The 27,818-nt window shown below is 38.9% G+C and overlaps 1 protein-coding gene and 1 long non-coding RNA gene across 4 annotated transcripts in view; both read left to right on the top strand.

Moving 5' to 3' along the window:
• Nucleotides 1-11,371, top strand: part of LOC120544369 — a 101,529-nt gene extending 90,158 nt beyond the window's left edge. For both annotated transcript variants that reach the window (XR_005636488.1, XR_005636487.1), the window contains exons 3-5: nt 7,881-7,961; nt 9,247-9,287; nt 11,031-11,371. This is a non-coding gene — a long non-coding RNA (uncharacterized LOC120544369). The remainder of the gene's footprint in view (nt 1-7,880; nt 7,962-9,246; nt 9,288-11,030) is intronic.
• Nucleotides 11,372-17,483: 6,112 nt separating this feature from the next.
• The window catches only part of LOC120544470 (roundabout homolog 2-like), an 86,848-nt gene continuing 76,513 nt past the window's right edge, over nt 17,484-27,818 (top strand). For both annotated transcript variants that reach the window (XM_039778251.1, XM_039778250.1), the window contains exons 1-2: nt 17,484-18,012; nt 21,742-22,068. In XM_039778251.1, coding sequence (XP_039634185.1) covers nt 17,958-18,012; nt 21,742-22,068 — 382 coding nt within the window. In that variant the 5' untranslated portion in view covers nt 17,484-17,957. The remainder of the gene's footprint in view (nt 18,013-21,741; nt 22,069-27,818) is intronic.

Genomic DNA, 27,818 nt, shown 5'->3' with positions numbered 1-27,818 from the left:
AGAAACAAATAGTTCATAAATGTGCCGCTACACCAACTGACTTACGGTCATAAACACTGGCCTACGAAGGAAATGTTGAGCTTTGATTGTAAATATATGCCACCTCAGAAATCTAGATTCAGATTGACAGGAGATATGATTTACTATACTCTCCTTAACATTAAGACATTGGTGAACACAAATATTTAAAAAGAGTACTTCAACAGCTGCTCAGCACCCACAGCTGTGGCACATTCTCTTCGATTACCTCCTAAAATCATCTGTGCTTCACACAAACATGCTTCCAGTGCCAAACATACAGTAGGGCTTAGTAATGTCTTCACATAGCCTATACTGTATGTCAGACAGAATGAGAGGAAATCCAGCTCTGTTGAAATGCATCCTCTGCTGCCCACAGCTTAAGTTGAAAACTTTATACCTGGGAGCTTAATTGGAAAGGAGTTGTAGGCACTTTCCATATCTACTGTACCACCCTACTGTACAATATACATACAAATACCAATACGACTTCAAAATATGTGACAAAAAAGTTTTTATCAAAAATCTCTCACTAGTCTCATATCAATTAACAGGTCTATACAACCACCTAAACCATTAAATGAACCAACAGAATAATCATGTGGAAATTTCAAACCAAAAAGGCTTTAATCTATTAATTCGTATTGTTAGCAGTCTGCAGTTTTCTCTTGTTTTTGTGCCAGACATAGTTAGAATCTGACAAAATAATGCTGTAAGGCTCAAGTCATACCACATAAAATATACAGTATAACATGGCAATGTAACACAATAACAATGCAGATCTCAAGTTTTTCGCAGATAGTGCAAGAGCAAACCAAGAATAAGAGCCTGCACTTTGTACAATGTGATGAGTTCAACAGTTCAATGGTTGACACAACTCATACTTTCCCACAGTTCCAACCAAAAACATAAACCCAGGAGGTCAAACTAAAAGGAATATTTTCAAAAGGGAGCTCACTCTACCATTGGCTCATCAGTTAGGTTTCAGGGTCAGCATTAGCAGTGCCAAATATTGTATTTCACTGGAGAATAAATCCAGCCTGAAGGGGGAAAAATATATCTTTCCCTACTCTTTTATACGCCAAAGCAGACTCTAGAGTTGATCCCGCCTCTTTAACACCACCTCGCCTAACCTGGACTTAGCTACAGGAGCATAGTTGCATGCATTAGAGGAATACATTAGGGTATCACTATCGTGACAAGCAGTTGGATATCGATAGAAATAGGTGGGCCAAATCCATCCTTATCCCTACGATCCACCAGGGATTGTTGGAATATTCCATCCAGTTTCCTGTTCTCAGGTTTGTATGGCTGACACATAAGGTCTGATTTTGTGTCTCCCAAGATGACCACAGGGGGACAGTAGCCGAGTCGAGGTGGCTAACCGTAGCATGCGAGCACTAGCATACTAGCTCGTTCTCAATGGCAAAACACTGCTACAACACACACTAGTTCAACATAATCTACTAACTAATAATACTAATAATATTAATAAACTAATAATGTACTAACTGAATTTGTAGAAACAAACAGCTATCTGATGTGATCCTTACCTACCTACTGCGCATGTGCCCCTCCCAACAATGTGCAGCAATGTGCAGTACAACAAAAATATGGTGTTTTTTGAAAATTAAACCATGTAAACCTATTCTGATAATATAATTATGAACCTGAAATGAGCATAATATGGGCACTTTAATGTCCCGGACCAAATGTCCTCACCGTCCTCACTTCGTCATTTCCGGACACCTCTAGCAAACCTCTCCCTCCCCAACAAACCTCGTCCTACCTCTTTTTACTTCCATATCCATGAGCTGGAATTTTAAACTCCGGTGGAGGACTATGGTTAACTGCTCCTCAGATCTCTGCAGGGTAAATTCAAACAGCTAGCTAGACTATCTGTCCAATCTGAGTTTTCTGTCGCACGACTAAAACAACTTTTGAATGTACACACGTTCCACCAAAACAAGTTTCTTCCCGAGGCTGTTTTACAGCAGCACCGTGGCTCTGCCCGGTGCTTAGCGCCGCCCATGACAATTGTGATTAGTTTAAAGAAATGCCAATAAACAAGATCATGTTTTTCTCCCATCTCGGAATGCTGTTCGGACTAGCCATACCCTCCTCTGCAGCGCTGTGGAGGAAGGTCTGGCAAAGCGAGACTAGGATGGCCGTGTTGCGCGAGTGAATCAGCCAAAAGAAAAGGCATGCACCTTTTCTGTTGCCTCTGGACTCTTTTCAACCTATCAGTTCACAAGATTTGATTAGGAAAATTAATCTATCATCTAGCTGTCTGGATATATTACCATATTCTCTTTCTTTAAATGTTTTACCAATTATTGGCCATGCTGTTTCAGCCATTGTAAATTCTTTCCTTAGATATTTCTCTTGGTGTTGTGTGAGACTCTGAAGTGTTGTAATGTTTGCACATGTGCGTGGTAATATATGGTTCTTTATTTTAAAATTGTAATCCTGCTAATATAAATATATCGGTAATCTGATTACGTCTTTTTTTTCTGTAATTTTACAATAATAAACTTTTACTTTTCCTTCCGTGTATTGCTTAATCCCCAAGCCTGATTAGAAGTTACTTTAATTGGTTACTTTTTAGCTATGTTTCTTCAAAGATGAAGGAATATAAATTAAGAGTATACTTCATGTTTTAAAAGAGTTAGACAATGTCATTTATACCAAGCACTGATTTGGGCATATTCAGTTCATTCGAATATTTTCGGGTAGCTTATCTGAATTCAGCACAGCAAAACAAAATGAGGCCTAATATAAACAGCAAAAATAATCCATCTGCCTGCTCATATTATCATCATCTCTTCCAAAATATCCTCCAAACATATCACTCATCACACAAATCAACAGTCCTATGTTAAGAAAAAAAAATAATAATATGCAGTCATTTGCTAAAGGACTTCACTCACAGCCAATATTTAATCTTGTGTACAGTATTAGGGATGGCATGTTACATTAACAGTACTTGACAATGTTCTCTATCACTAAGGCTGCCTCTGTCATTCACTTCACGCTTCTTCTGACAACAGTGGGTAGTGGAAGAACTATAGTTTGGCTGATTTACTGCAGTGACACCTGGGGGCATCAGTCTACTATTAAAGATGACAAATGAAGTTACAACAATAACTAAGTTCAGGAACAAAGATACACATCTCCACGTTCATGTGAATGTTCTCAGTCAAACAACTTCACAAGTTACCTTTCTTTCTAAATCTATTCACTCATCTGTCAATTTAAGTTTATTACTTGATTTAGCCACAATAATGAGGTTCTCTTGGATATCGATCTCTTTAATGAAGATCTACCAGGATCTGTCTAATTCTTTTTAACTGCCCACAACCCTCAAGCTGTATCACAGCCTTTCCGGTTGAGCTCCATTGAGACACATTTCACCCCACTCAGGAGATATCCCATACCGAGGGAAAAAGAGGACCAATATGAAGCCTAGGATACAGTTTAACAATCAGGTAAATTAGCCAAAATGTGGACAGAATTAAGCAGGGTTGAACTTTTCATGGTCATTGGCCATTAATAGCCAAATTTCTGCTTTTTGTTAATTCCCAAGTGGTGTAATTTTGTTGAGCACTGTTGTCATGAACATCTTATCTGGCAAAGTGAATCCAATGTTAATTACAGACATCCAGCAAGTGTAAATAAAATAATGATTGGTTTGCGGAACTGCTAAGAAAAACATTTTGCAGTGTGGTCACAGCACTACACTAAGCATCATTTATTGAAAGCTTTAGTGCGTAACTTTTATATTAATGAACGTCCGTTACATTCAAGCCATTGCCAAATGAGATTATACAAAGCTAATTAAGACTATCGGCTCCACAAATCACACTCTGTATTTTTCAACATGGCTGTTTTTAGAAATTGATGTCGTCCGGAGACCTTCGCGCACAGAAACTAGAGTAAAGATAATTCCCTCTTCTGAAGAGTTCATCATGTTTTTTTTAATCCTCCGTGTCCTCCTTGGCTACGTAGCAACTGTGTGGAGGGGGGGGTGAAGCGCGGAAGGCTTGTATCATGTGGACGCAGCGACAGAATTGTTGTCATTACTTAGAATTCCTCTTGGGGGGGGAGACAGAATCTATGCACTATGGGCCCTATTTTAACTATCTAAGCACACAACGTGAAGCGCCTGGCGCAGGTGCGTTTAGGGAATATACGAATGCACTTTTGCTAGTTTAACAGAGGAAAAAAGGGTCCGTGTGCCAGAGGCATGGTTCGAAAGGGTTGTACTTAGTGTCTTAGTTAATTCATAGTTGTCTTTTGGGTGTAACATGCAATAAACCAGTCAGTGTCATCTCCCATTCCCTTTAAAAGCCAGGCGTGTTTGTACCTTGGCACATTGCTACTAGGATGGCGGATTTGCTTAGCAGGAAAGAGAGATTTTCAGGAGAAGAAACTGATCTGCTTGTGCGTGAAGTGAAAGTGCGCGAGGAGATCATATAATACTATTTCACATTGTAATATATTTATTTTTAATCTTTTGCATGTTTGTGTGCTGCTACGCGTCCCTTAGAGTGCGGATCGGGCCGCATTTCTCTGTCCGAGCCTGGCCCGCGTCCGACAGAGCAGTAACTGAACCCGAGCCCGACAAGCATTAAGATATTTATGTCTGAGCCCGACACAGTTAAAATCTCATTTTTTTTCTCATACTAATGACACATGTAATTTTTTTGTGTGGAAAGCCCGCTTTTATTAAGCAAATGTAGGAAGGCATTCGGAAATGTCAACAGTGAGCGCATCAGCTACTAAACTGCAACATGGGATCTTTTTACATAATCCATCAATCAAAGTTTAGGCTAATCCATGTTCTTATGCAGAAAAAGGATTGCATCAATGGTGGATGGCTTCAAGGCTGTCCTCCTTGGCTCGATGGTCCTGTCAGCAGAGCTGAAGTTGCGCTCACTGCTACTGCTGCTGGCTGGAATGGAAAGGATGCTGCGGGCAAGGAATAAGCTGTTTTAAATTTAAAATGTTCAATGCCTTATCGTGCTGATGTGACAGAGCCCGACCCGAACCAGAACATCATTTCTAAATGTCTGTCCGAACCCGGCCCGGCCCGTTGGGTACCGTCGGATCGCGTCGGGTGGCGTCGGATCGCGTCGGATCGCGTCGGATCGCGTCGGGATCGCGGGTCCTGACGGGGTATCCATCCTCTAGCAGCCCTGTGTGTGTAACAAGCATAGTGTGCGCGCGCTGTGCACGAGCCTAGGCGCATTTTACTAATGCGCTGTTAAAATAACAATGAAATGCTGCATTATTGACTTTAGACCAGGTTTTTGTTGCTCAATGGCGCGATCACTTCCCGCTGCCTCAAGATAGCAATATGCCAAGAATGCACCTGAACACACCTCCCTGTAAGACCAGTACGCCTGTGGGCGCACAGATGGGCGCAGGTGCATTTGCTTTTTAAACGACGTGGACGCTGGATGGGAAATTGACAACTGCGTCGGTCTTAAACTAGCAAAGACACTTGTGTTGGGCTTTGCGCTGCACCGGGTGCAAGATAGGGCCTTTTAGCTTTAAATGAACTGGTATGCTTCCACTTGGGGATATACCCGTACAAAAACTCAGTGATAAAATAATCGCCAAAAAAAAGTTTCAGGTGGTTTCATTAGCAATATATATCATCCTCTCCCATAATCCTCTTGTTCAAAATCAATCTTGCACATACTGTAAAAGCCTTGGCTCAATTTTAACCCCTGTAAGTGTAATTCACAATCACATTCTATATCACTTCGACAGTAGAAGAATAGGTAGAAGCGTGCCTTCTGCAAACACTTTTGTTTTCAATACATGCTTTCGTGGACAAAATAATTGCTGTAGTGCACTTTTGGTTTCTAACACTTGTATCTGCTTCTTCAACCACTTTAAATTTCAATATCCAGCAGCTGAATTGTGCTACTGGGCCTGTTTCATGGGGTATGAATCATTATGTATATGAAACAACGGCACATCTATGTGATGATGAGTCATCTGTCATCCCCAGTTTGGAACCCCATCAATCTGTTTTGGTAAGAGATCAGACATGACTGGGTTCAATGTTGTGGCCATGCAAGTGTCAATGTAGTAGGCTTCATGTGAGTACGGGTCTGCTGTCATTTCTCTCACAGGCAGCAACATTGTACAACACAGTGTCCTTGGCTGTGTAGTACACAAGGTTTTTCCAAGGTTGAGAGTCAAGAGTTTTGAATTTCCACACCAAGTGTCAGTCACTTGTCACTTGGGCTTAATGTATCTATTGCAGCAAGATGCTATCTTAAAAAAGGCTCGTATGAACTCCAAATGTAAAACAAAACATTTGCTGAAAGGTCATTGGAGTTGAATAGCCCAAAGCAAGTAAACCTAGTAAATCTGTGTGTGGTGTAAGCAAGTATGATGGAAGATCATAACTTTAGCGGGCATCCTTAAGTCAAGTAATTCATTTTAGGGGCCCTCCTTGCCACTTATTTGCGCTAATACATCTTATTTTGACACCACTATGCAAATCAGGTGGATGTGACAACCAGTTGATAGGATCCCCCTCTTACTGCTGCTACAGTAGATAAATGGCTCAGTACTGTACATTTGAATTACTTTAAAAATGATTTTTTTTTTTCACTATTTATTTTTCCATTATCAAATGCTCATTCCAGTGTGTAATGTGTTTAGTTGTTTATTATCAAAATCTGTGTGGCCCGTTCACAAACTTGTCCTTTTTCATGAATATTTACCTCCACCATCAATTCAAAGTATTCCTTTTGGCCTGAAATTTTACGTTTGCATTCGCATGAACTGGGGTAGACGCTCCATAATCATGTGCCATCTTGAAATACGTTAGCCGGTAAGGGACATACAGGACATACTGCTCCGCCTTTCGCGTTTTCGCTGTCACATGATAAACTTACAGGTGCTGCTAATGCTGCTAATGGGTCGGAGTGGGACAAAAAAATCTACCTGGAAATTTTGTAGACCACTGGCCCTCGGGGGGCGGGGGAGAGATGAATGTTCGAAAATAAGAGGCTGCTGTGGCTTGTTGTACAGGTTAGTTTGACCAGCAGGCGATCAGACCGGCTGGAGCAGCCAGCGGCCAACGGGCAGCAGCCAGAGCGGGCGATCAGACCGGTCGGAGTGGCCTCGAAAGAGTCCCAGAGAGTCCTCTTCTTCACCCAGAAAAAGAAAAAGGATATTGAAAAAAGCAAAAGACCGGCTTTTTGAAGCGTGAAGGCTACCGTAGCTGTAAAACGTAATTTGAACTGCGTGGTGCGAGAGAGTTGATTGCAATATACGATCTCAACGCTAGATGGGAGAAATTCCTGCACATTGGACCTTTAAACCAATGACAATGAACGTACAATGCTCAGTGTAAAAATACACAATTAATTAAAATTAAGCAGAACTTCGATTAATAAACCCTATAAATGAATTTTAGAATCCTCAAAGCTAAAATAAATTTTTTTTCAGAAGTAAATCAATCAGTTCATCAATAACGTTTTATTACAGAAAGAAATGTTTTCACTACATTCCCTGCTGGATATGGCGCTGGCCCTGAGTGCACCCTGAACTACTTTAGCAGTTTCTGCCAATGGGAAAAAGCAACTAGTTTATTTTGGATCACTAAATCCTTCACCCTGTCACGCAAAGTGAGGCCATAAACCCACAGTCACTTGTATCCACAATTTCATTCTTTCGGTCACTGCCTAGAAACCTCATGACCACAGGTCAGGGACACATGGAAGAGTGACCAGATAATATAGAGTTGGAAGTGATGCGCAAAATCGGCAGTCAAACTCACTGTCCCTCTTACTCCTACTCCCTGACACACCTGAACTCTTCTGCTTGGATCATAGGACCCCGTTAATGGAGCAGCCCACCATTCATCCAGGAGAGAACCATGTCCACAGAAATGGAGGTGCTGCCTGAGCCTGATGGTAGTCTAAAATGAATGTATTTTTCCTCACAGATATGCAAATGTATGCACCAAAAGTCCTCTAAAATCTAATCAGATCATCTACACCATCGAGGATTGCACGACAGGTTTCTAGGGGAAACCTATGGTGTACGTCTTAGGTTTCTGGCATGTATTGTTGTTGAGTTATTATGTTCTCAAGACTGTGCCTATACAGACATATGCAACAATTATGGCAAGAAGTCCCACACCACTCTAAAATGAGAAATGTCTTTAATTAGATTTTGTTCTCTTCTTATGAATTGGAATCACTGAGCTATACTTATTAATACAATTTATAAATTACAGAACTGCATTGATAGGATTTGATGGAAAACACAAACATTGAAATGGCTTATTGTACTAATAAGAATCTACAAATATAATTGCCATCACTCACTTCAATGATCATAAGATAAATTAGTTTTGTCTAAATGTGGAAAATCTTTCAATTCTTCATTGAAATCCAGTAAAACGATACTTTACTCTATCAACATTAAACAATGAAATAATATATTATTTGATTTAACCTCAGTTGGAGGATGTGGTTGGTGTGCTACGTAAGATTAAAACATATCAATTACAAAATGTTATTTCAATTTGATGATGACAAAATACGTAGCATTAGATACATTAAAATGATTTACCTATTCATGTTGTTCATACACAGGTAGGATCAGCTTCTGCTGAACACATATCCTGGTTCACATTTATAAAGTTATGTATCTATAAAACCCATTTATATATATATATATATATATATATATATATATATATATATATATATATATATATATATATATATATATATATATATATATATACATACATATATTCTAGAGAATACTATATTAAAAAGTTGCATATTACCATTTATCAACTGCTTAGAACAGAAAGAAATAGAATCAGAAGCAAGACTACAGCAACATAGGCAATGATAAAATGTGGCAAGCCATATGTTCGCAGAGATACTGTAGATACATTTTGCATTTTAAATGTTGGATTTGAATTATGAATATGTATAAACTTGAGGTCCAACTTTAGTTTTGTATTCATAATATACATGTGACTTCATACTGTATGGACTCAAACACATTTCTAAAATGGAACATTACAATATGTTGAAATAAAAGGAGGTCATTTAAGCATGACATTGGGCCTGTGGCCTGTTGTCAGATCAATCGGATTGATTGAAAGTACCATACTGTTGCCATACTGCTGTCTTTTAGACTCCGTCTTACTGCATGTTTTCCTTTTTGTTAAACCAGAGACCCAGTGCTGTTTTAGAAACAACTAACAAGATTAAGAGGTGAGTGCTACATAACTCTTTCACCCATGACTTCCCGTTTGAGGCACAGAAAGAGGCCATTTCTATGGAAATGCAATGTTTACACGCATGAGAGAAGTCTAATATCTGCCATTTTGAAAATGTTAAGAGCACAATGCTTCCTTGGGTTTCTCCCTCATATTGCTCTTAGCATTTTCTTCCTTGTTTTTCTATTTTTTCCCTGTGCTCATCCAGAGGAAAAACAAATGGTGTAAATGTCCTTGCGCCTGATTAAACAGAAGCCCTTTCTTTCTCCTACAAGTCTTTATCACTAGAGAGATACCTCACTAATGTCCCCCAAAGTAAGCGCTTCCACTTCAAGAAGCTGAATAGGGCCTTTTTCACCTTGAAAGCATTTAAATGGAGTTGGTACGATAGGGCACTTCTCCACTCCACTCTAGCAAGGTGTGTCAGGAGTTCGATGTTGTTTTGTGGAGCGTGAAGGTATACAGTGGAAGCAATGTGTCCACTGCAAGGGAACAAAGTGATAGTGATGCATTGACAACAACACTCGTATCCAAGAAAGACTACATCTCTTGAGAAGAGACATCTTGTGATGTCTAGCTTTGATTTCAAGAGTCCTCTACACATAACTTTAAAAGTGTCCCGAGTGGTATGGTAGAAGAACAGTCTCAATCCAGAAAACACTGGTACTTCATGGTTTTCCCGGTACTTCCACTGTAAGAAATTACGGTAAAAATATGGGATTTTTCTAACCGTAATTGACAGTTATTCCTAAATACAGTGGAATACTGTAAATGTTGAGGTATTTGAGGAACAACATATTAACAGGAAGCTGCTGTACAATATTACGGTATAGTACAGTATTTTTTTCTTTTTCAGTAGCCAGGTTGAGTCCGCTCACAACTCTTTTAAAATTATGTGGCATCAAGTCCCCACCACTTCATGAAGAGAGTAATTGGAAAAAATATAATATTACACCAGAAATTTAATACAAAGAAGTACAAAAAATAAGAAGAAGAGAAAGAGAGAAATTAGAGAAATGTTGCCCTGATTGTGAGTAACTCTGCCGGGCCAGCACAGAGGTTGACGGCGCCCATCACATACTTGGCTCACATACTACACGCACATCCTCAGCCATCCTGCTCCAAAAGGTTTTATCAAGGTAATTGTGTTCTGTTTTTTTTTTGCAAGCATGCACCCTAATGTTTTGTAGGCAAGTTATCATTAGCTCGTAGGCTAGCTAAACCGTGTTACCAGTGTCGTAACAGTCGTTTAATTTGCTTTTATTTCTTCCACGTTGTGACTAATTGGGATGCATTGGTACCTTTGGTTAGTGTATAAGGCATTATCATTTGATGTCAGAAGATTATTTTTAGATGTATTTTAGATTCAAATACTGTTCTGAAATAATTTAAGGATAGCATTGTTGTTGGTATTTTTATATTTGTAGTAAGACCAAAGTCTGCTTAACACGGATTGCAAAGTAATCCATGGCTTCAAAAATACCAATGTCTCCTAATGGTTCAAAATGAATTTGAAGTAAATAACTAAAATAAACAAACTCGTCTGTTGCTCATTATTATAACATAATTTCTACAAGTTATGCACTTTTCTCATGATTATAAGACACAGGTCATTTTCATGAGAAAACATCTTTGAGTGTTTATTTAGTGAATATGATCTGGTTCTCTATAAAGTGCAAATGACCCTAACCCACCACACCTAATATATTACATGCTTTCTCTGTTATTACATTTTTAGGCTCTTCCTTGGAATCAACCCCGAGAGTTGAACGAATTAAGGCCACCCAGGGGAAGGTGGTGTCAAAGAGGACGGGAGGCTGGTCCATAAGCTAGTGTGAATCCCCATGTGGCGACCCTCATCAAAAACTTCTTGGACTTTGAGTGGAGATTAATGTAGCCGACAACCCATCGCCACACAAGATGTTCATGTTCTTCAGTTAAGTTCTGTTCAGTTAAATTGTGCAGTTGCAGGTTAGTTGTTGATTTGTTGTTCCATTAAATGCAATGTGTTATCTGAATGAGTTTTTTAACACATGCATTTTCGTATGGCAATATAAGCCTGTGTAATGTTTTTATGGATTTTCCCCAAATGTCATTATCTCATCTCTATGTATGAGTTGTGTTTGATTTTTCATTGGCTTGAATAAAAGCCAGCCAATGAATAACTTGATGAAGTCATTTTTATATTAAGCAATTTTCAGAGGGTTTTCATTTTGAAATGTAAAATTTTTAGCCGTGTTATACTGTGAAGATCACATTCAATAGTACTTTTAAAATACATTTTACAGTAAGTTGATAATGGAGATAGGAACATTAAAATAACAGTATAATGGCAAAAAACAGATGAAATCATCTTACCGTAAAGCTTTCTATAGCAGAGTACCATAAAAAATTTACAGCAACAAACTGTTGTTATAATTTACAGTAGGTACACTGTAGAATGCCAGTATTTTACTGTAAAGCTTATTTATACAGCACAGCATCGTAAAGGTCTTTACTGTAATAAACTGTCGTTATAAATCACAGTAGATAGACTGTAAAATTACAGTAAAGAGCAGGTAAATGTAGCTGCCAGCTCTTTACTGTAATTTAATGGGAAAATGTGTTACATTATACTATATTTACAACTCAAACTAATAATTTGAATTTAGCAATTTAACAACTCCGTAGGCTAACCAAGACATCTAAATCAGGTGTGTGTATGATCAAAAGCCAATGTTAGTTAATGCATGGTGCTGATGTAGATGGTCTCTTCCCAACTCTTTTTATAGGGATACTTTACCGATTTTAATCCAACTCTGTGTCATCTTTGTGTGGACAGTGTGTTTAGATGAACAGTGTACAGAGGAGCAGAGCAGTACGTTTACGTCATCCACCGAATCTCAGCAGACCTCCGCTGCTCTGCTCCACGGGGAGCTACGTGCTCTGGCACACTGCCCACACTGCCATGACACAGCTGGATTTAATTTAGCAAAAATATCTCTTTAAGCAGGTCTTAAAGAAATGCAAAGGTTTCCTGCTTGGGAAAACCTCTGACTTTAAACATAAACAGTGTCAAAGTCATTAACATTTTTACCTCTATGGACCAGGCCATTGGTACATGATGATTAAAATGCATCCTGTTAGTTATTAACTGACCAAGGCCAGAAAAGTTTGTGTTTGCTGGCAGCCATCAGCTGATTCAGCATATTCTCTTGCAGCAGGTGACAAGCCATTGGAGCCAACTTGTGTTGTTTCTACTCTTAGAGTAGGCTTAAAAATGTCACAGTGATGTGAGATGTGACCATCAATTGTCAGGACTTGGTTCAGAAGTCTACTGTGGAGTGTTGTGTTGGGACTGTTGAAGCAGGACATCCCCTTTAGGGATATGCTCCTTAGCCTCTGACTACCTCATGTTGCATTCGTAAGAAAGCACACTGCCTACTGCAACTGCTGGATTATACAATACATTACAGCATAATTGATCTCATATGGAGCAATTTAGAGTTCAATACAGTACAACTTTATGGAGCTATTTGAGAGCCAGAGTGACTCAGTGATATGCAATCCAAAAAGATGAGCTGAAACCAGTAGCCTCAGTATGATTGGTAATACTATAAATCCTTTGATTAACTGGTTTTAATGTTTATGTGAGAAGTATTGCTCTATGGATCTACAGTCACAATTGAACAATATAACAATATCGTTTTTCCTCTGTCTTGTATTTTATGTCTTTCTTTGATGGAATAAGATATTGGCGCACAATAAAAGTAGGGAAGCAGTTATATTAAAAAAGTATTAAAAAATATCCTTTTTTCTTCACAGAAAGGGGAAAGGGCAGTGTAGTTCAAAGATATATGGCTTTATTGCTTTATTGTCTTATGCTGAATGACTCCTTAAAATCACATTCCTATACAACGAAACTTCATTCATAGTTACGTTTTGAGGTAAACATATTTTGTGCCAGATCACATTTGTCTTTGACGTAGCCAATCACAAATATTCTATATCTTTATATAATATTCTAATCAAAGTCTGCACAAACTAACACAGGACCCTCACTCAGGAAACCGCTGTTTGTGATGACTTGCTTACATAACATACTTAACCTACGTAAGATTCTTAACATGCTTAACTTAAATTAACTTAGAAACATTACCTAACTTAAATTATTTAACAAACATACTTATTGTAACCCAAATGATCATTTTCGAAACACAAACCAAGTAGTTTTGTTGCCTAAACCCATTTTAATTTACATTAAAGCTATAGTCCGTGACTATTTTATACAAAAAAACGTCTTTTACATTCAAGCCATTGCCAAATGAGTTGATACAAAGCTAATTAAGACTATCGCTATAAGACTCTATGTTTAGAAAATGGTGTCGTCCGGCGACATTCGCACGCAGAAGCTCATGAAGCTCGTGATGCGTTTTATGTCACCACTGTGAAAGCAGCATTCAGCTTTGGAGATGAAGTGGATGTGAAAATTACAAGATAATTACATCTTCTGAAGAGTAATGCTTTTTTAAATCCTCCGTGTCCTCCTTGATTTGACGGGATAAACACTACTAGCAACTGCGTGGAGAAGGGGTGCGGGTCTTGCGCGATCACTGAAGGCTTGCTTCATGTGGATGTGCCGACATTGTTGTTGTCATGCGGTTTATTACACTGTTTTTACATTGTACTTTAACTAAATACAGAGCTATCAGCTTGTAGCTGAAAACCCAAACTGGTTGAGTAAATGTTCCAGCAAAACTTAGCAAACATTCAATTATTATTTTTGGAAATAAACCCATCCACAACATCAGTGTTCACATATTTTGATGCTGTAATTTAAAATGTTGTGTGATACAGTGTGGCTATGACAAAACGTACAGTTCACTGTGACTTTTTACATTTCTCTATTACATAATGTGAAAATTGTCAGATCATTGGTGTACATTTCAAGGCTGCTGTTTCAGGCATCCAGTGGACCGAACACCCTAAGCTGTTAGACAGAGCTTTGGCACTTGTATACAGGTTTGGGCTTTGTGGTCAGGACACATGTCTACTCTGTCTACTCTCACTAAGGCAGAGCATGCCTGGTGTTGAACACACTGTCACACACACACCATCTGTTACCTCCAACACTCCTGGCTTGGACAAACACGCTTATGAGTAGGTAATGGTGCGGGCAAAACTTGTGACCTTGACACTCTCTCCTATGTGTGATCAACAGAGAAGCTGAGAGAGAGAGAGAGAGAGAGAGAGAGAGAGAGAGAGAGAGAGAGGTAGATTGATGAGAGCCAGTAGCCCTTTTGATTTTGGTTTGTGTGAGAAAGGCAGCAGAGTCCCACGTTGCCTGGAAACATGTCTGTCTCAGTGTGTGATGAGAGATGGAGTCTTTCTCTGCCTCTCTTATCTCATTCAACTTAAAAGATAAACATCACATCACCTCACTCAATAAATGTACATTCCCTTTTTTTGACCTTATGCTAGACATAAAATGCCATAACGCAATTACTTATGCTACATGCCATTTTCAGATAAACGTGCTTTTTCCAGATACTGTATATCATACCTATTTTCGGTAGGGTGTGATAATGTGTGTGTGAGTATAAGTAAAAGTAAATCAAGTTTTATAATGTATGGTATGTATTCAAAATTCAAATACATAAAAAAATACTATAATAATCAGACATAGTGGTGTCTGGTTTCATACAATGTAAGTGTGGCAAGGACACTTTTTTTAATTGTCATCGCGATATCAACTTGCGCATTAAACACAGCGCAAAAGGCTGCGACATATCACGAAGACAGTCCGAGATGTTTGGTGTAAGTTGAAAGAGAATATCAATAGAAAACTATGTTCTTTTTTTTTTGGTGACTTTTATATTCAAATCAATGTTCAATTCGTTCAATAAAATAATATTGGAAATGATTTCCTTTCATTTGTTTTAAATTCAACAAGCAATTTGTTGTATTTTAACAGAATACTGAAAGCAACAGAATTGAGTACACTTTAATATCTGTTTTTTTTAATCGCAAGATTACAAGATTTTACTTTATATGAAATATTCAGGGCTTTTTCCGCAGGATGACATAAAAACAAAATCACTGATATAGAATTACATGTGATACTGTATGGTGACAAAAACTGAAGATCTCAGCTCAACACAGCAACACAGTAGCCCACTGTTGTGCAGATTGAATAGAATGCATTGTTTTCTTCAATTGTTGGTTCAATATATAATATATATTTAATGTATTGAATGGCAACCCTTTGTATTAAACACTGCTGTGCTATATAATCAGCTCTAGGTTGTCACCAAGCTAAAAATGAACTAGCCTAACAGATGTAACCAAATTCAATGACATGTTAATGCTTTATTCTAAAATCTCTCCTTTGTATTATTTATAGTAGGTGCAGTCTGTGTTGCATACAATACAAGCAATAACTTCCAACATCTGAGTTTCATAACTCTTATTTGTGACACTGGATAAGCTCATTAATCATCACTTTTTTCAGCATGACTGAATATTTTAACATCTCCTTTGCGTTCAGACACTGCCATAACCATTTGGGCTTTAGCTCCTTTGCTGTCTTCCACTATGTCCATTACTTACTCTACCGATTGTCTGTGGGAAGCGATATGATATTGATACCAACATTTATTTTCCAACAGTAAGTGCTTATGATGAATAGCAGCATCACTGTGTATTAAGTCATTTGGTACAATTAGCACTTACGTGTTCTTGAAGTTTCCTTCGCAGATCATTAAAGTTCACCTTGATGGATTTTTTGAGGTTATTAATTTCTTCAAAAGCCTATTTATTATCTCTTTGCACTTCTGAAAGACAGGATGTGCAATTGGTTAAGGTCACCCTCTGCATAAAATCTGAAAAACAGTCAGTGTCAAGTTACCTATATCCTCTACTGCATTGTGGTTTTTCTGAAACGGAAATGCAGTACTTTGTTTTAATTTTTCTTTTTTTCATAAATGCCAAATATTCCTTTACTTCTGTTTTGTTAAAGCCAGGCTTTCATTATTAAAGCGTAAATAAAAACCTATTGAGAGGAAAGAGGCCTTCACAACACTATGACCTGGGCTGAGCTGCCAAAAGAACAATCTGACAGGAAGATTCTATTGGAAACATCATTCTCTTGATGGATGAGATCTATACAATTTAAATGATTGGGTTCACTTTACAACCCGTTTATACAGGCTTGATTTAACAATCATCCACAATTACTACACAAACAACTGCTGTGAACACAATGCCAAAAATGGTTTAATTTCACCCTCTGGATCAATAACACCTGATACAGCCCATCTCATTCTCGTCTCACGGTGAGGCACTGCATTTATAATGCTATTGGCAATATTGAGCAGTATTGACGACAAGGCTGTAAAAGCACCTCAGGCTGTGGGTGGGAATGAAGGGCCATTTCTTTACAGCTGTACACCTTTTTTTTTTTTGGGGGGGGGGGTGGGCACATTGCTTAACTTGACACATTGCACTATTTTGGCAGGGTGCATGGTGTACACAAGGGTTAGGAGAAAAAAAAGGACGGAAATAATAATACAGAAAGCCCATATGAGATCAGATCTGCAAAAACAGAGAAGGGGTGTTTGTTTGTTGGACAAACAAAATGGCTCCAGAGACAAAACTGTAGTATCAATTTACAGTTGCAATGTTGCATACCATTAGCTTCTTTTCTTTCAGTTGGATTGTCCTGATTGTGTAAATTGTGTAAAGGTAAATCTAGCAGACTGTCCTTTGTGCGTGCACAGAACAGTGTCATGATGTTGTATGTTAATAAAATATAAGGAACAGATGAGAAAAACACAAATCAAAGAAACACTAATGCTTAAATGAGGGTTTTTTTGACAGGCATGCAATTAAATACAATTAAATAATGATTTAAAAAGTCCACAAAGTCTACAAATTATGTTAAAAAAAAAGCTGTCTAAGAACAAACTGAAAAAAGAACGTGACCAACAAAATGGCCAAAGCAGTATGTTTTCATTTAAATACACATTGATCATGCTGCAAAAACTGAATTGATCAGCTTTTTGTGTTAAATTGCCTTCCAGTAAAAAAGGAAAAGACACACTAACGAGCACCATTATCAGCATCGAATTGCCCAGAATGCAAAGTGCTGCTGAGTTTTAGTGTTGCGATCTATTGTGTATGTTATATTCGCCGATTAGTTTCTCCCAGGGCAACGGAGTGGAGAGGAGGGGCTGCGCTGTGCTGCACCGTGCAGCTACTCACCTCTGACTGAATCCCGTCTCCACCTTTCATCTCCCAACTTGTCCCGTGTGAGGATGGATGCGTTTCCTTGCGGTCGGACCCGGTAAAGTGTCAGAAGAATGCGTTCGGACAAGGGAACCGTCAGTAACTGGAGTGTCTCTGGGCGTCGGTGATGTTTGCAATTGGTGACTGCAGAAATTTCCAACGTGTCGGCGAGTCGACAGACCACTGCTCACTGGTGCGCTCTTGGAGAGGAAGATCGGACATGTGAATTCTTTCTTTCAGCTGCTACAATCACTGATTTGGTTCTTTTAGTTCATTAACTTGAAGCAGTGCATTGTCACAAAGTCGCACAAGTGGAAACAGGATCGATTGATTAGTTGATTCTTTATTTCGCTTGAGGAGGATTTCATGCGCCGATAGCTGACGGGGCCAATATGCCAGAATGGGTCCTCTACAGTATTTATTTCTCTGTGGACTTCTGTACACCCAAATCGATGGTAAGTTTATGAATACATCTATTAAGAACTGTTATGTTTGGAATGATGTCTTCCCTCACATTTCGCTTTAGAGAGACACACGGGGCTGTGACCTGAAGCGTAGTCTCCAATGGTCTTGTCAGTTCAAGTGCATCAAAAAAGATACCGAGTATGGTATCCCACATGGTGTATAGTGAATTTGTAGTTTCTCTTAAATTCGTTTTTAAAATCATAAATGCACCCTGCCAATGCACCATGTCAATGCGCCATATCATGGTACGTTCATTCAGTTTAATGTAAGATCATGATATTGTGCCAGGCCAAGTGTTTAAAGGCTTCGGTAGACGAAAGTTGCTCATTTATTCATAAGGGCTGCCCTAATTGAACACATTTGTTTCTGGAGCACACTCTTTGGCAGGTTTAAAATGGCCTGTATTATGGCAAGTATTGTGGTTCGAAATGGGTGCTGCATAAAAAAAATCCACACTAAACTTTTTGCATTCTCAAAGTGAAAACTTCCTTAATTAATTTTGTTTTAATCAATTTAACTGCTTGTTGTCTTGCACTTGTATATTCTTTCAAAAGTGTTGCAAACCTATCAGTTTGTCAGAATGTGCTCACAGTTTGCTGTTATGTTCTTATCTTGGGTCATAGTTCTTGTGGCCTAGAATGCAAACGGTTGCTCAGGCAGATGATGGAGCTAGCTGTACTGTATGTCCTATATCTTAAATGGCTAATGTGCCATAGAGAAGATGCTTACTCATGCTCTATATTCTGGAGATTCACCCTTGACTGTTTGTGTCTGCAATTTATGGAGCTACTGTATACAGTATATGTAGCCTACAAGCTGCAGCTAAGTCTAAGAGACAAATCTAAGCTTCTTGATAGGAAGTGTTATCCATGGCATGTTTTGTACTACTTTGTCCCCTTTAGCCCATATAACATAAATCTGTGTCAGTGGAGTAAAAGTGTATGTGTGGATTTGGGTGGTTCCAGGACACTGGAGTTGCTGTGTTGCCAGTTTATTTGATACAGCACATCTGTGCAATCTAAAGCAAAAGCAATACAATGGCTCCACAATTAATCCTACAGCATCTTTGTGAAGCGTATAATGATCAGATTTTGTGGACATCATTTCAGGCAAGTGTTGATTCCATTCTAAGGTCATTTTGGAGCTGCAATTTGTATTGAACTGCTGCTGAAAGGTGTTTCTAATCATTTGACCACCCAAATACATAAAATCAGCACATCTCTGACACAGTCTCAACAAAAACATTACAAGCTACAAAAAAAAGGAGTAATTGCACGGCTATTGCAGCTTGTAATCGATCTGCAGATACAGTATATGTAATAAACGGGTGACTTGGTGAAAATCAGCTTTTTCGATTTAGTAGTTAAAATTCAAACATCTGTGAGAAGGAAGCACGATTAATTCCAATTGATGGTGTCTGACTGACTATGCCTGTGGCAATACTGTAGGTAATCTGTGATCTATTAGAGAGGATGATGGTTACAGTTTGCAGTCTGTGCACAATACAATTTATATGACACAGACTGTGCATCATTTTATCTAAGTCTTTTATAAATATTACTGATTTTGAATCTACAGGGCTCAGACTGACTTTGTCAAACTTAATTTTCAAATGATAAAACGCCTGGAAGACAGGTGTTCTTTGCTTGACAATGAAATTAATCTTTTGGTCATAAGCCGGAATTGAGTTTCTCTGAACTCGCCTGGTAGACAGATGTCACCTCAAAGTGACTTTTATTAGAGTGGTCCCTGCACACAAGCCCTAACATGTTCCTGACCAGCTTTTTCTGCCAGACCTTGAGTTTCAGCTTCAGCACCATGGACAGATCCTCATAAACAGACCCACTGGCGGTGAAAAAAAGGCCTGAGTGTAAACAAAGCTTGATGCGTAACAGCTTTAGTCAGTCCTAGGCTAAAAGATAAGCCACATTTTGGCCATTTTCTAAATGTATCCATACCAAGAATCTTTATTTTAAGCCATCATTGAATTTGTCAATTATACGACTATTCAGCTCTTAAAATGCCAACATTTAATTCAAGGAGCCACATGAAAAAAAAACCGGATATCCATCCATCTATTTATTTTCTATCCCCTCTTATTTATATTCAGGGTCATGGGGTGCTGGAGCATGCATTGAGCAGAAAGCAGGCAAAACCCATGGATGGGTTGCCAGTCTATCACAGGGCAAACAGACTGACAGGACCCCGCAGGACCTTTTTGCTGTTAGATGACAGTACCAACCACTGAGCCACCAACAACTTAAATCCAATTTTAATTCGGTTGTCTGACAGCACAAGTCAAACTGTACATTAGCCACAGTGGAGACTGGATAATGGGACAACCAATTAGAAGAAGTCAGTATTCCACGGACTGTGTGTTCTTTTGTTTGTGGATCCACACAAATGTTACTTACCCAAGACACATATGAATAGATTTTTGAAAGCATGTTAAAAAAACATAATGTATCACCACTTTTTGGTGTGTTGGCGCCATTGGCCATGGAATGGAATGCTTTCTGTCAACAAACCCTAGACAGTCACATCAATTTTACTCACATTTGCAGCTTAATTTCTGTTGCTGGGTAGCAGCCAATCATCATGGTTGCCTTTGCAATTTGTATGCTTTGTCACCATCAAAGGCAAAAAGACAAGAGCACATGTAACATCATTTTCATTTTATTTATATCCTATTTATTTCTACGCTTTACGAAAAAAAGTCTGTTATAACGACCAAAAAATCACTTTCTAGGTTTGTGTGCACTCACACAATGGAAAAGGAAGACCTTTTAACACAGATATTATAATGTGCTCAGACACCATGAAACAGATGAGAGTTGTGATGCTGTCGTGTCTGTAAACAAACACAGTGCCACTGAGGTGTTCACACGGCCAAATAAATGGGAAAAATGCGCAGAGTTAGAGTTGCAGACTGAGTTGCGGTTATCCAAAGTATTATGTTTTTCTTGTGAGGATAGTCAGGATTCTTCTCATGATGTTTGCTGAGGATTGACTATCGAACACTGAGATTAAAATCAAAATATTATACATGTTAATGTAGCCTTTAAGGTAGAATTGTAAACTTATTAAACTATTCACACTTTTACATTACAAAGTGAAAAATCCAATGTAGCAGATGCTGTTCTACACCCACTGTGACAACATGTTTGATGATGTCAGTGTTTGATGGAACATGTTAATGAAAAAGCTAATGAGATGTAATGACTCCTCAGCTCCTGTCTGTCCAAGTAAATATGGGGGCCTGAGTGTAGTGACACTGCACGTAGTGCAGCCAGTAAGAACCAAACACTAATCCACTTTGATTTCAAGGACTGAAATGAAATTATACTTACTTTAAGTCTAACAATCACAATTACAAATATGTGTACATCTAAGGTTTCTGTTTAAAAAGCAGTGGAAATAAAATGTTAGTGAGAGAGGAGGACTGTACAGGCTATTTATTATACGTTTTCCTCAATTTCAGAGGTATGACTGCCATCTTATTTTAATCAGCAATAGCAAAGAAAACTCCCTTAGTCTTAGTTTTGCAGTTGTTGCACTGCACTTTGCACTCTGTTTAGCCGTGCTAACTAAATTGATATTTTCCCAAATATACTGCTCTTGCTGCTGCCGCAGCAAAATGAAAATGCATTATTTACAGTATGCATTTATTATGACTATTTCTTTAATGGAACTTTTTACTCTCCCGTTTCTCCCTCAAGGGTCTCGTCTCCGCCAGGAAGACTTCCCTCCCCGCATTGTGGAGCACCCCTCTGACCTCATTGTGTCCAAAGGGGAACCAGCCACTCTCAACTGTAAGGCAGAGGGCCGTCCAACCCCCACGGTGGAATGGTACAAAGATGGGGAGCGCGTTGAGACGGACCGCGACAACCCCCGCTCCCACCGCATGCTGCTGCCCAGCGGGTCCCTCTTCTTCCTACGTATCATCCACGGACGACGGAGCAAGCCCGACGATGGCAGCTACGTGTGTGTGGCCCGAAACTATCTTGGAGAGGCTGTAAGCCGGAACGCATCTCTAGAAGTAGCATGTAAGTTTTCATCATATCCCTCTCAGCACAAAGGTAATGCCTTGGTCAAAGAAATCTCAGTGTTGCTTGACAATAAAATGGAAAAATTGTTATGCAGTAAGCATTGAGGTTGGTAACCTTTTGTGGGGTATATGAAATGTGAAAAGCGTTAATGTTGAATTTTCGAAAAGGTAGAGTTTATGTTAAATTAAGCATAACATTTTTGGGCTGTTGTGCTGAGAGATCCATATTTAAGATGCAATCTGTCATAATATGAGCAACGTCACCTTTCCACCTACAAGTATGTGTATGCTTAGCCATGCGCATAACATGTGTGCGCATATGTGTGTGAATATGTTTTCAGACTGCTAGTGAGACCTGTTTGGATGACCTGTTTGAGTAATATATGGGCAGAGCTGTGAATCGCTCCAGGGAGGGAGAGAAAAGAGGGGCAGGATTTTAACCTAGCTAACTCTCTCTCACTGTTTGGATTTGGAAAGATGCAGCCTGCTCCCAGCCAGTTCTCTCCCTGTGTGGGAGAGAGGCGCTCTGGGCTATTCACATTTCCATTATGTGCTAAACTGAGCTGATTTCTTGCCATGAACAAGTTGCACACACACGCTCGGACACACACAGATATACATGCATGCACACACAAACACCCACACTGTCTTTTGCTGCTGTCTGTTTCTCGCCCTCATAGAGATGTACAAGCAAGGAAATAGGGAATTCCAGGCAACCTGCCCAATAATTTCAATATACATGCCTGTTTTGAATCATAAGATATACATATGAGTTGTTGGACCTGACTGTATTCTGTATTTGGCTCTAAGGGGAACTGATGAAATAGTAGGGTAAAAAAGAAGACGAAAAAACTGAGATAAGAGCCCTGAACCTAATAGCGACTCAGTCGAGACATTATCTGAGATCTTTGTGTCGTTTTGTGCACAACATCCTCCTTTTGTCTTATTGCCTTTTCCACATTATACACTTGTATTTCTATTGTCTTCTTTCACTGGTGCTGTTTCCTATCCTTTCCCTCAAATCAATAGTGGGGAACTGTCCTGGAAATATTAATGCTTAAGGAGATGCTGGGTAAATAGGAATGTGTGTGTGTGTATGTCGTTTTACAGGATACAACATTGGCTTTTATGTATAAAATGAGACATTTTGGTGTTGGGTATTTTAGTGGATTACTATCAAGTGCTAAAGTTACTATAACAGTATCCCTGTCCCACTGTAATCAGAACCTACACTGAACGATATGTCACATTTACATTGCACATCTTGGAACAGTACAGTTGTATTTCAAGATAGTGACTAACTCTCTCTCTCATAAAGAAACCAGAGACCCAAAACTGTCGTTATAGTGTCAAGAGACAAATGTTATAGCCGCTCCACTGATTCCCTTGACTGAATAGAGGCCGACTTTATGAACACAATGACTGTGTGAGAGTGATTTTGTGGGGATTTTCTGGTTTTACTCAAATACAATAAAGCTCATTTTTATTTTGCAGCTCAAACGGGCATTCTGAATTCATTTTCTGAGTTAATTGTCACATTCATTGTAAGCATAGGAGCTGCAATTATTATTGGCTAATCACTTTTTTTCTTTTCTATTGTTGGAAGAGAGGTATTTATGTATCAGCAACACATACTGCATGGGGGGTAAAATAACAAAATATTGTTACAAATATTAAGTACCAAACATACAGGAGCTAAATCTAAATATCAGGAATACACAGCAGCTGTCATAGGTGTCTTGAATGATGTATTGTAGAATGTGGAATCATTCTTGAAGCCTTGTTTAGATATCTTCGTGAATTTGTATGTATTTTGCTATATATATGGGGGTAGTACCGTCTTGATAAATGCATGCAGTGGAGTGCACCTCATACGTCTATAAGTCTCTGTTTTCCCTGGCAGCTATATGACCATGCAGACCCACCACAGGATGTAAATACTCAATTTCCAATGCACATTACATGTCAAGTACCTTCTGTTGGACTACTTGGGGATTTTCAATGGCCTGATTGTCAGGTCTCCTTTAAAGCTGGATGGCAACATAATGACTGTGTAGGCTTTGCAATTTAGTAGTCAAATTTAAATCGCATTTGCCATGGGTGGTTTTCTAACCCCATGTATTTTGATGTTCACTTCATTGTAGAAGCTACATCCAGATAGCTTACTCACAACTTTATCCACAAATTAAGTTATCTCAGTCTTGTTTGCCAGCCGAAATAACAGACACTAACCCATTTTGTCCTATGTTGTCTCCTCTTGTGCAGACAATGTCAATAGGTTGTTTTTTTCTTGAGCTTCTCTTACATAAAAACACAGTATGTCCAAGGCAGCCTCTAGTCTTCTTTGTGTAATTCAGAACAACATGGCTATAGGGATGCATAATCGCATGACTCCTTCAGGGGCTGCAGGATCCTGCCAGTATTGCTGCAGCCAAAGTTGTCATGCAGTGCTGCGGGTGGGAGCAAGCGGGTAGATGAAAGTGCTGTGGGGATGCTCTGACAGTGAGCCTAGCTCAAAATGTTTCCTGAGAGTCCGCACACATCCTCAAATTTTCTAATAGGTTGTAGCATTGCATCTCAACCAGTTGCTTAGAAAATGTAGCTAACTCAAGGGGGGGCTGCTCCCCTGGGTACATTTGTGCTGTACAAGCTCAATTTTGGTGGGTCGTCATGCATTTTATGAGCTTCAGTGTGACTGAAATCTGAAGGGGCATTATTCATTCCATGTGATGCAAAACACTTCAGCTGTTTAAGATGGTAGCAAAGCTTGAAATATGTAAATTATGTAGATATGCCAGAAATCTACATCTGGCAGCCTGGCAAAAACAAATAATATACCTCATAACAGTTGTTTATCTTATAAATTAACCAATCCTTAATAAAAAAACACTTACTTCTTTTTTCCATACACATTGCACAGTAGAGCCTCTGACAAATAATCAGTAGACAGTAACCTTGCAAAATCTTGATATATGTCTTACCCAGCAGAAACCTCAAAAAAGCAGAAAAAAACCCCATGATGTCAGTTTTCCTTAAATTTGAAGACATAATTTATGTTTTCATCATCATGTATTTCTTCTCTCTCTATTTGCTTTTTTACTCATTAACATATTTGTTAGATGTTAAAGTTACGCTTGTTCTTGTTGTGCCTAATCATCTAAATTCCGACTCACTTCATTACAACTGTGATGTCTATTAAGACAGTATAAAGATACATCTGCATGGTTATTTCATCTGTGCTGAATATTGAAGCATACTGTAGATATTTTCGAGAATGGTGTATTTACAGGGAAGTGCTTTGTACATGTAACACACATCTCGCTTTAGTTGAAAATGCCTGATCCATCCCAACATAAGAATTTTGTCAGACTGTAAAAAAGAAAACGAAAAAAGAAGGACCCTGGAGAGTAGCAAATTTGATCCAAGGCCAGTAAGGGAACATGCACTGCCTCAGTTGATAGACCTTCACTGGGCACAAATCTTGAGGATTCTCACCCTTGTTGAAATTATATTTCCTGTACCACTGGGTGCATATTTGACACAAATGATAACATCAGCCATAAGGCCATGTCTGTTTATTATTAGACAGACGGTCTTGTATTTGTTGCTTCATAAACAAGACTCATTGTGTTTCTTGTACTGTTGCAGCACGTCACTTGTTTCTCACATCCAAGTATGCAATTTTAATAATCAACAGTCACCTGCTGTCAATGTGTACAATCACACATGGCCAACCGCCGAGCCAGCTTTTCACATTTTTAGTCTCTTTATTCAGACGCTGCAGCTGAGCACGTCAACAAACAACTGTGCGACCTCCAGGCCACCAGCGGACTGGCACTAATCATGGCTGTTGATGGAATTAGAACAGCTCCCGCAAACTATTAAGAAGGGACAAAAAGACATAAACAGTGATGTGTTGATGGGAGGTGTGGGTGGAAGGGCGGCGGATGCAAGGGTGTTCATTAGTACAAAACTCGAGAGCAAGATGAGTCCCCCTCTGTTTGACTGTGCTAAGTGAATTAGAAGTATAGTTACTCAGCCAGACCATCATCAATTAAATCCTCCCAGTTATGGGCAGCCAACAAACTAATCAATGTGTGTTTTAGTACACTGTGGTGATTATTTTAATGAGAGATTTAACACGCTCCACATTTATCTGAAAATCTAGTAGGAGTGAAATTAAAGCCCCGAGATTTGTTTTCTGAGGTACAGTTGATGTATGATTTTTAAAGGGCTACCAGTGCTTGCTATGCAGAGGGAGGTAACGCAATTTTGAGTTTGAGCCTAACCCAGCATACAGACGTTAGTGTTGCAATTGGCGGCAGAAAATATCTAGAGCCTGGCCGAATCAAATCCAACAAGACTAACTAAGGAGTCTGCAGCCACGCCAGCGGCTCTGTGAGGCTGTACTTAGGCACAGCAGTGCTTTGAGCTAAATGCTAACATCAAAATGCTAACGTGATTGTAGCTAGTATAATTTTACCATGTTTACCATTTTAGTTCAACATTTTATGTCAAAAGTTGCTGCTTAGCACGAAATACAAACTACAGCTGAGGCGAATGGGAACACATTAGTTTAGCAGTAAACCAAATGATTGGAAACATTTAAATGTTGACCTTATGATGAAACTAGATGGATGTTTGTACCAAATTTTGTGCCAATCCATCAGTGATGTTGAGGATCCCCAGTCATTAGTCATTAGGTTTCATTCTAAATGTCCGTCATGGTTATCCATGGTATGATGATGATATAGACCAACCAACAGACAGACATGGACTAGCATAGCTGAAACTATAAGCATGGTTAGATACTATAATATAAATAATATTATGAGAAATAAATGAGAAAATGCATTGTTTGTTTTGGTTTTGTTTTGTCTTTTGTAATTATGGTGAACTAACCCTTTCTACCCTATAGGGTTCTGACTACTGAAATTGATGTGATGCTATCAACTAGAGATACAACCAGAGCATTGTATCACTAGACACGACTCACCACTCTGTTGATCTTTTTGAACTGAAACACATAATTCTAACAGGAGAATGTCAGAGTGTGTTTTTTCTCCATACAACCAATCTTTTGCCAGCTTTCCAAGAGTTTCATTCTGACCTTTAGTCAGTGTTATTCATTTCTCACTTCAGTTTTCAATGGTCACCTCCAGCTACAAATTAAAGTCTGCTACCTGAATATTTCATACATTCCTGTCTGCTAATAAAAAAGTTAACTGATTAGATTAGTTAGCAAATTAGCAAGACCAGAGACCAGTGGCCTGTTTCACCAAATTTGCAATATGCAAGCTGTGATTGGCAACATGAGATTGTTACATCTATCTCATTTTCACACGTTTCGCTTTGTCAAAACAAACAGCATAATAGCGACCCGTGTATACATATGTGAGAGTCCTGTAGCACTCACAAATCTATCTGTAATTCGCAAGAAGCATCTCTGGAAAGTAGTGCTCACAATTGGGGGAACCAACAGTTGATCACTCATTCCCACATATATGAGCATCTTGTCACCACGTCTTTTTTAAATGTGTAAGAAAAGTCAGCATTTAATGATGACCTGTGCTTTGAAGCTATACATCGAAAGAGATGGGAATGCCATTCCATCTGCCCCATGCTTATCTAGTCATTAGGAATAACTTATCAACTCTTAAGCCAACAGATATGTATTTTGTGTACTGCTATAAAACCTGGTCGACATTGCTACTCACCATATGCAAAATATCCATTTGAATAAGCTAA

This window comes from Perca fluviatilis, chromosome 16 (genome assembly GCF_010015445.1).
Source record: "Perca fluviatilis chromosome 16, GENO_Pfluv_1.0, whole genome shotgun sequence".
In the NCBI taxonomy this organism is placed as follows: domain Eukaryota; kingdom Metazoa; phylum Chordata; class Actinopteri; order Perciformes; family Percidae; genus Perca; species Perca fluviatilis.
This window is presented reverse-complemented; position numbering and strand designations above follow the sequence as displayed.